This window comes from Tursiops truncatus, chromosome 14, assembly GCF_011762595.2.
Source record: "Tursiops truncatus isolate mTurTru1 chromosome 14, mTurTru1.mat.Y, whole genome shotgun sequence".
Classification (NCBI taxonomy): Eukaryota; Metazoa; Chordata; class Mammalia; order Artiodactyla; family Delphinidae; genus Tursiops; species Tursiops truncatus.
In genome coordinates this window covers 39,871,453-39,880,847 of record NC_047047.1, presented here as the reverse complement: position 1 = coordinate 39,880,847, position 9,395 = coordinate 39,871,453, and the positions used below count along the sequence as shown (strand labels likewise).

Here is a 9,395-nt window from a genome sequence, read left to right as displayed (position 1 = left end):
ATCTTAAATAATTTATTAGATTGATCTTTTTAAAATTCTATCCTGGCTAAATGTCATAAGGAGAGGGGGAAAAAAAGTCTTCTAAACTTATTTAAAGGTTCTACTGGAGTAGGCCAGTTACCTGCTTCACTGCTGATGTTCTAAAAATACCTCCATGTCCGTACTATTATCCATTCTTCACGTCCAATTGCTCTGTTATGGTAATAGTCAGAAGCACACCATGCAGTAATTACTTACAGCTGACTGAAGAAAAGAATATTCAACTCCCCCACTGTTCCACGAGAAGGTCTTTATGCTCTATTAACTCATTCCTGTTTATTAATACTCTACTGGTAATTCAGACTGCTGCCTCTTAGGTTTGTAATAGGAGGACCATTAAACTGCAATTACTGACCATATGGGTTGGCGAATATTTGTTGTTTTTTTTTTTTGGTGGGCTTTTCTCCCCCCACCTCCTTCCAACTTGTTTTTTAAGAAGCCATATTACAACATAGTAAAAGTAACATCACATCTGCATGAGATTAACAAGCTTGGCAGTATTTCTCCCTTAGAAAATGTGAATTTATTCCCTGATTATCATGGCTAGCTTAGGAAAAAGAGATCATGGGAGACATAGGAAAATGTGGAAGGTTGTTCACATGTGGGAAGACCCCCTACTCTGGACGAGGATTTGGCACTTGTGTTCCCTAAGTCACTCAGCGGGCTGTTTCTTACTGCCTTTGAGAAGGCACTGACCGACCCTCAGGCACACTCTACTCCTGAAAAATAAGCATATTTACTGAGGAATCCAAACCTAATACCATTGTCCATTTTATGTTCCCCCAAGCATTTGGAAGTGGTCACTTTAAAATTTAACATGTAGTCAATTCATCTTCCAAAGAGCAGATACCTGAACTCTGGGAGATGACAAAAGGCTCCTCCTGGGAGAGGGATGACATGAGTAACGGGTTCAAGTGAGGCAGGCAGGTGGTAAACCATGAGTATGGTGATAATAACGTGTGCCTCTCTCTCAGGTAGTGAGCACTAAACATGTGGCAAGCATTAAGTACGTTTAAAGGGAGATGCGTCTTCGAGATATGTAGGAGACCAGGAGCTGACTTCCATTGGAAGATGCTGGGTTGTGATCCAGAGCAGGTAAGTTATTTGACCAGCAACCTCCACCAAGGCGGAGGCTGGGTACCAGGCTCCCTGACATAGTTTTATCTCCCTCCAAAGCAGGTGGTCCTCTTAGTGCCCCTTGGGGCTTGTCTTCTAACTTCTCGCCTTTCCCATAAGGGGTGTTTCTCCGCTTGTGTACAAATACTTTTAGCCCTTCAACAAACAGTAACAAACCTCTGAGAACTTCAGCTTGCCCCAGTCTCACCCTTTGCAAACTACCAAGCAAATTTAGCGTTTACCTGTGGCAGGTGTTTGTAGCTAATCTAACACTCTTCCTTTGTTACCTGCTGGTGTTGTGTGTGGAAGTTTCTTCTCTCAGATACGCACTAAATCCTTCAGTACAAGGACTGTATCTTTTAAACTTTTTTCTCCTTGCACCTAGTTTGGTAATGGATGCTCAGTTGGTGTTAAATAAAGATTGGAAGAATTTAATGGAAATACGTAAAAGAAAAAAGGACATCAGTCCCTAAGTTTTCTTACATAGGGAGACGTAGAAGCTACAGTTTCTGGGGTAAGTTTGGAAAAAAAAAAAACAGTAACAAAAATAAACAACAACAACAAAATGTCAAATCTCTGCCTCAACACATAACAGTACTAAGTTAATGGGTAGAATATAATTGAATTGAATTGAATTGAATTGAATTACACTTGTTAAGACCCCGGAGTTTTTTACGATATGTCTAAGCAATAGAGAAAAGTAATTTATTTCATCTATAACCTTTGGATGAATTAGAATCCTCAGTAACTCATGGCCTAGAGGGCCCTCGAGGGGAAGAGGGCTTCTTTCAGTTTCTGTGGTGGGCACTTTCACCAATGCAGACTGACCCCAGGCAGGCTCAGACCTACCTGGTATGATCGGAAAGGCTCCGTGAGGCCCAGCCTGCCCCCAGATACCTCATAGATTGGAGAACATGTGGATTTACAAGGCAGTTTTGTTTTTATTACTATTGTTTTTTAAAGAAGGATTGTGTTTGTGTGTGTGTGGGGGGGGGTTGCTTTGTTTTGTTCTGTTTCGTTTTGTTTTTAATCTGGCCAAGCTGCTCAGCTTGCAGGATCCTAATCCCTTGACCAGGGATTGAAGCCGCGCCCTCGGCAGTGACAAGTGCGGAGTCCTAACCACTGGACCGCCAGGGAATTCCCACAGGATTGTTTTCTGATTCAGCATAAGCAGGATACTAATGTAGATTAAAACAGAACAGGTCTGATTGAAGTCAGGTTGGGGACATGTGGATGCCTAACCTGATAAAACCATAGCAGTCCCTCTGGGAGACCCCAGTGTTCCTGGGAACACTATATGAAAAGCATTTTTCTATTCCAATCCCCTCTTGATACACATGTGTAGACTGAATCAAATCCACATGGTTAGCGAACAACAAAGGGCTATGAAATCCAATCTTTTGGTTAATTAGCCAAGTTTGCTTTGTTGTTGTTGTTTTTCGGTATCACCTACCTGTGTGAGTGGATTAAGTCCTTGTCATGAGCAGGCCACTGATAATAGGTACGTATGTGACATTGGAGGGCTAGGCCATTGGGCCTCCCTTTAACACAGCTGAGACAAGTTTAAAGTCGGATGAGGGACTTGACTAAGGAGGGATGGCTACTTGAGGATCTTCAAAGACAAAGCAAATGTGAGGGTGGAGGTGGTTGATTTCCACTTGGCCATTCCTGCGCCTTCAGGGTTGAAGTCTTGGCGCTGGCTTCAACTCAGCTTGGCTGTCCCATGTGCACCTAGTCCTGGATCACAAGTTTACATCCATTTCAATCCTGCCTGTGTTGAGAGGAGCTGCCACAGGGATTTGCTTAGGGTGCTGGGAATTATGCTTCTCCTACACACAGCATGATATAGGTTATGTTGTAGTCTTTTATAGCATTTTAAAAATTGGCAGGGAGAGCCAGCCTATTAGTTGGTGCCACCTGAGCAAAGGCAGCGTAGAGTGGGGCGGCCACCGGAGATGCCTAACATTGTGTTCTGAAGAGCAGCCAGAGGCGCGATGGAGCGGGCCAGGGACCGTTTACACCTGAGATGGACCACAGAACAGCACGTACCAGAGGGAGAAGTCCAAGTCAAACGGAGAAGCACAGTCTCACTGAACAACCAGGAGTGCCACCTGTACCCAAGGCGATCTCAGCAGCAGCAGCAAGTACCTGTGGTGGATTTCCAGGCGGAACTGAGACAGGCATTCTTAGCTGAGACACCAAGAGGTGGTTAAAGCAGTATTGGAACACCCAGGTAGCAGATTCCAAGAGAGAAAAACACAGAAAAAAACCAGGCTCTATCTACTATTCGAAGCTTCCGCCCCAGCTTGCATTGTTTGTAGGAGAACCTTCGTCATACCTTGATCTGTAGCCTTCCCTTAGGTCTTAAGGATCCTGAAACTTTCCTGTGGACATTGGATTTGGTGGAAAAGCAATCATGACTGTGGGAAAGAGAAGCAAGATGCTGCAGCACATTTACTATAGGATGAGATGTGTCTTGCAAGATGACCAGATCTTCCTTGGTGCCTTTAAGGCTTTTGACAAGCATATGAACTTGATCCTCTGCGATTGTGATGAGTTCAGGAAGATCAAGCCAAAGAATGCTAAGTAGCCAGAGCATGAAGAAAAGCGGGTTTTGGGTCTGGTGTTGCTGCAAGGGGAGAACTTGGTTTCCATGACTCTGGAGGGACCAACCCCCAGAGATACTGGCATTGCTTGGGTTCCACTTGCTGGAGCTGCAGGAAGCCCTGGGGTTGGTAGGGCAGCTGGCAGAGGTGTTCCAACTGGTGTTCCAATGCCCCAGGCTCCTGCTGGATTAGCAGGCCTTGTCTGAGGGGTTGGGGGCCCATCCCAACAGGTAATGACCCCACAAGGAAGAGGCACTGTCACAGCTGCTGCAGTTCCTGCTACTGGCAACATTGCTGGAACCCCAACTCAGTATCCACCAGGACGGGGGACTACACCTGCTGCTCGAGTAACCCCACCTCCAGGAATTATGGCTCTTCCACCTGCTATGAGACCATCCATGGGCCCACCGATTGGGCTTCTTTCTACTCGAGGCATGCCCCTCCAGGAATGAGACCCCCTCCCCCAGAAATAAGAGGTCCATCTCCCCCAGGAATGCATCCACCAAGACCCTAGGATACTATTGGTCCTTCTTAGTCACTTTTTTTCCTGCAGTGTGTCTTGTGAAATATGTGGACTGTTTGTGAGCTTTTTGTCCCCTCTGCTGCATTAATATTAGCTAATAAATACATAGATCAATTAAACTGTGAGGTACTGTTCTACAAAAAAAAATTGGGGGGTTGTCTATATTGCAGGATGTCCTTTCATTCTTTCACTAATAGAGGCAGCAGGATGTATGTAGAAGAGAATATGGTGTGGGGACTCAAGGGATCTGTATTCTAGACCAGATCTTTTCACCAATTAGCTGTGTGTTTGGGGGGCATATTATTTAGCCTCTCTGCACCCCCGTGTCCTCATCTGTAAAATAATGCCCTCTGGCTCAGATTTGTTTCTGAAATGCTTTTGGCTTTACTGGGCCATCAGAAAAATCTAATGTTCTCTGGTAACTTTGAGTTATATTAAAACAAAACAAATAATTATAAGCAGTCATTTTATGAATAAAATGCTTCTATATGCCAAGAATTTTAAATTAGGCTCCATGACAAAAGCATTTATTTCTGATATGAGTGAAAACTTGAGATAAGTCAGTAAGGATGGTATTAAGCCTTGTAAATATCATCCAACTGTGACCTGGAACTGTGGAACTGTCCCCATGGGTGAGAACATCTGGGCACTCTGCTGGCTTCATTTCAGGCGTTCACTTACCCAATACATGCTCGCTTTGTTTCTTCCGTATCTCATTATTCAATTAAAAAACATATATTCAGTTGATACCATGGATTCATTCAATAAACGTCATTTGATGCATCTGGGAGGAACCTGCTACCTATGTAACACTGTTTTCATTGTTAATAATAATAGTATCAATATAAAAGATAAGTTCCCAACTTTGAAGATCTAATAATCTCACTCAGGAGGGAAAATGTATATGGTAAAGAGATAGGTGACTTCATATGACAGTACATGAATAGGGTCCAAGAGAAGGATACAGGATATAAGGATATAAGCTTTGAAGTGAGGGGGTGGGGTGATGATGTGGGCTAGAGCGTACAAGAAGTGTTCAGGAACGTCTTCCGCTGTTCCTTAACACATAAAATTAGCACAGGTGAAGAGGAGGAAAGAGGCCACTTTAGGTAGGGGAAAGGACTGTGCAAAAGCAGCGAATTAGGTAAGATTAAGAGATATATGAATTTGCTAAAGATGAAAGATATATGAATTTGCTAAAGACCTGGATCTTTAGCAGGTGGAGAGAAAGGCTTCTATGAGAGACTAGTGGGGGCAGGGATGGCATAGAATCTTCCATTCTGGGAAGGTATTGAAAGTCGGGTGAAGAATTTTGGCCATTATCTCACAGGCATAGAGGTCCTTCTTTCCTTTTTCTTTATAAGCTGTTTTGCTCAGTGGAAATGTTATTAGTAAAATCGCAGAGGAGTCCTAATAGAAAAGGAAAAAAAAAAAGACTGTAGAAAAGCCACTTGGGGAGCAGGTGAGAACAAGAGGTTATAAAACACTGGAAAGGCAGCAGAGCTTGGAAGGCCCATGATGGAGGCAGAGACCAGACTGTGTGACCATTTCAGGGTTCAGTTTCTCTTGCTCTGGGTACCGTGGGCTGGAAGGCAGTGCAGGGTACCAAGGAGAAGTCTGGAGGAGAATGCTGGAGAAAGAGAGCAGAACAAAAGAAGAGACCAGGAGAAGATAGATGGAGACAGAGAATCAGACAAGAGTGAAGGATGAGGGGAACAAAGAGTGCGTGGTCAATGAGGTGGAAGACAAAGGAAATTAATCAAAATGATTATGTGGCAGGTTTGGAGTTCGACTCACAAATTGAGGTGCATAAGAATATGTAACTATTTTACGTAAATTATTCTCCTTTGACTTCAAACCCCCAGTCTGCAGGAGGCAGAAATGTAACCTCAGTCATTTCAGCTTCCTCCCGTCAGATCCCCGAACTTGTCCCTCATTTCTGGGGCCTTCAGTAGTACCCAGGCGACGGAGGTGGCTGGAGCGGGCAGGCATCTGCCCTTGGTGGGGCATCCGTCCACTGAGCATGTGTCAATCCTGCCACAATCACCAGTGCATGCAGTTCACCGCGGAGGCACACCTCATTCTTACCTAGCAGGCATTCAGGGTCTCCCAGGGCCTTTTCTGGGCCCCTCTCTTTCACTGGAGAATCATGGTGTTTGTGCAATACCGGCGGTGAGGAAGTTCAATAGATTTGCTATCTCCCTGGACAGGTTTTCTTTGCTCTGGGAAAATAAAGTTATCTCAGGATTTCGTCCCTCTGCCCTTCTGGTACCCGCAGAGACCCAACCCCAGAGTAGGACCAACTTGTTTCTAGGTTTTCTTCCCTTCTACTCCAACTTTCCTCCTTCTCCCAAATGCAGGGAACTGTCTGCATTTTTGAGGGCAGATTGCACTCTTATCAAATGCTCCCCTCTTACCTTCCTATCTCTGATGAGGCTGAATCATTTTATACACAGGAAAGATGACACAGAGTGGTTATATGCCTTACTTGAGGTCACACGGCTTGTCAGTGACAAAATGGGTAAAATTGAAAATATGCTAGCTTGACTACCTGTTTCTCCTTCCCCCCTTCCCTCTCCCCTTCCTCCCTCCCCCCTCCCTCCCTTCCTTCCTTCCATTATCCCTCCCTCCCTTCTTTTTTTCCCTCTCTTCTCTCCTCTCTCTCTTCTTTCCTCCCTCTCTTCAAAAGAATTTATTATGTGCCAGACTGTATACAAGTACCAGATAGACCATACTGAACAAATTAAACAAATGAAATGGATTGCTTTCATGAGTTGCCAGTCTAGTAGGGGAGATGGACATCGAACACTGCATACACAGACTCGGAATTAAACTGTGGTCAGTACAATGGGTTCTATGAGAAAGTAGGAAGGAGAATCTAATTTAGACTAGACAATCAAGGAAGATCTTTCTGAGGAAGAGACATCTGAACTGAGAACTCAGACAGGGATGAGAGCATTCCAGGTATAGGGAATGGCTTATGCAAAGAGTTGGCATGTTCAAGGAGCTCAAAAACATGCCTGTGACTGAACTATTTGAAAGGGGGAAAATGAAACAAGATGTGGTTGGAGAATGAGAAGGACCAGAGTCTATAGGGCTTTATCAGCAAAGTTAAGAAGTTTGGATTTTATTCTAAGCTTAATTGAAAACAAAACTTAAACAGTGAATGACATAATCTGATTAACATTTGAAAAAATGTATTCTGGCTGCTCTGTGGAAAATGGATTGGAGTGAGGAAGGATGGAAAAGAAGAGACCATTTGTGAGTTGGGGGCCCTTTAAGTATTCTTGGGAAAGGTGATGTGGGTTTGGAGCAGGGGTGCGAAAATGGGGAAGGGAAGAAATGGAAGGATCAAGTCGTACTTTGGAAGAGTTGACAGATTACTGGATTTGAGATGTTAGTGGGGACATAGCTCCCCAATTTCAGACATGAATTATTATTCCCTCTACTCTAGAAACCCTATTGAATCCCATTAAGATGTAAGTTCGGTTGTTATAATAGAAAACCATGTGAGATAGCCTTTTCTAGAATAGCAGATGTCAGTGCTTCAAGGACGTATGGCACTGAGATGGCTAGATATTTCTAAGGCATATAAATTAGATAAGTGGACAAATCAGGAATCTGGTATAAGAAGTGTGTTTACAACCCCCAAGCCTATTCTTAGATACTGATTAATAATAAGTTTTTACCAAATAATTCCCAAAATTGTTATTAATATCGATCACCAGACACTTGTAAATTTTCAACCACCTTTATGTCTCTCGCCTATATTTGATCCCAATAATAAATAAGGTGGATTTCTTCCCACACAATAGAAATAAATAGGGCCCCAGTAACTTGGCAGGTCATAGGTCAAATGACAGTAACTCATAGGTCAAATGACAATTCAGAGGTGGAGGAATGACTGGACCCTTCATCTTTGTAACAATCACTGAGATCTAGGAAGAGAGAAGAGTGGCCTAACAGTCCTTTAAACATGTTGATTCATTCCAGTCTGGGTTGTTTTCACTGAAAACGTAGAAAAACAATCTGTAAACTGGTCCTTGGGCCTTGGTGAGAATTTCTCAAAGGCAGTGAGGCCCACGTTGGGAGCATGTACAGTAAGGATGAGCATAGCCATCAGTCTTTCACAGTAAGACTGTTTCTCAGTCCAACATCTAGACTCTTATTTGGTCTTCCAGTTTGGGGCAGTTTGACACCCTAACAGGAGATAGTTTAGTCACCTTTGTAAATGACTTCATGTAGTTGTTATTACAGTAAGTAGTTCTAGCAAAGAAAGAAAGCAAATCTGAACAAAAACAATGTTGGAGCAGGTGTTCTAGCTGTTGGAGAAAAGTTATGAGTGACATCACTCAATCACCTTGTTTCTCTAATAATAATATATTACTTTTTAGAGGCATTGCTTTTTTTGAAGCATTGCTTTTTTTCTGTGTGCCACCTTTTATAAATTTCACATCTAATATTTTCCCCCTTTGAGTGTGCCACAGCAGAAGCAAGTTATGTTTGCAGAAGGTGAGCCGGAGGAATGTTAATCCTGTTTGGAATAAAGCTCTTTCCTAAGTGTATTTAGAAACCAACATAACACTTAGCAAGACACTTCTGATATATTTTGCCTTTTACTTGAGTTTCTCAAATCCAAAACGTTGCATTTTAGAGCTTAGAGAAAATTTAAATGAAAACAAAAAAAACCAATTTCTCATGTCCCTCAATTGAAAAATCTGAAAGGAAGAGTATCTGCATTAAATGATGTTATGCACATTTTAGTAGTAGACCAGACACAGACATCCATGTATCACGTTTTCTTCCCATGTGGAAAGAGCACTGATTGAGGGGAATGCTTTCCCCTTATACCAATGGAGAGGAAAAGGGATTCTATTTTCTAGGTATCTTATTTAGTAAAATTAAGCAAAGCTGGATTTAAAGCCTTTAATGAAGACAATAGAATATGTTAAGTAACCAACTAATATTCTGCTGAAAACCTGACCACCCTCAGGAGGCCTCACAGAGTCTATGATTGGACTGCGAGTCTCTTCCAACGTGTTTTTGATTTGGATAACTCCAAATCTACCCCATCCCCTTGCCATTTCAAGCAGCACTATCACAGTTCAGGC

At 42.9% G+C, this 9,395-nt stretch overlaps 1 protein-coding gene and 1 pseudogene across 1 annotated transcript; both read left to right on the top strand.

Annotated features, from left to right (window-relative positions):
- Positions 1-3,144: 3,144 nt before the first annotated feature.
- On the top strand, positions 3,145-3,415 carry LOC101330884 (SNRPN upstream reading frame protein-like). Its single transcript, XM_033838420.2, has one exon. It carries the CDS (start codon positions 3,150-3,152, stop codon positions 3,366-3,368), a length of 219 nt encoding a protein of 72 aa, XP_033694311.1. The 5' UTR covers positions 3,145-3,149; the 3' UTR covers positions 3,369-3,415.
- A 156-nt stretch (positions 3,416-3,571) lies between these two features.
- On the top strand, positions 3,572-4,275 carry LOC101331170 (small nuclear ribonucleoprotein-associated protein N pseudogene; annotated as a pseudogene).
- The last annotated feature ends 5,120 nt before the right edge of the window (positions 4,276-9,395 follow it).

Bases quoted from the DNA above. Each gene is read 5' to 3' on its own strand.
- LOC101330884 (XM_033838420.2), top strand. From the start codon at position 3,150: ATGGAGCGGGCCAGGGACCGTTTACACCTGAGATGGACCACAGAACAG.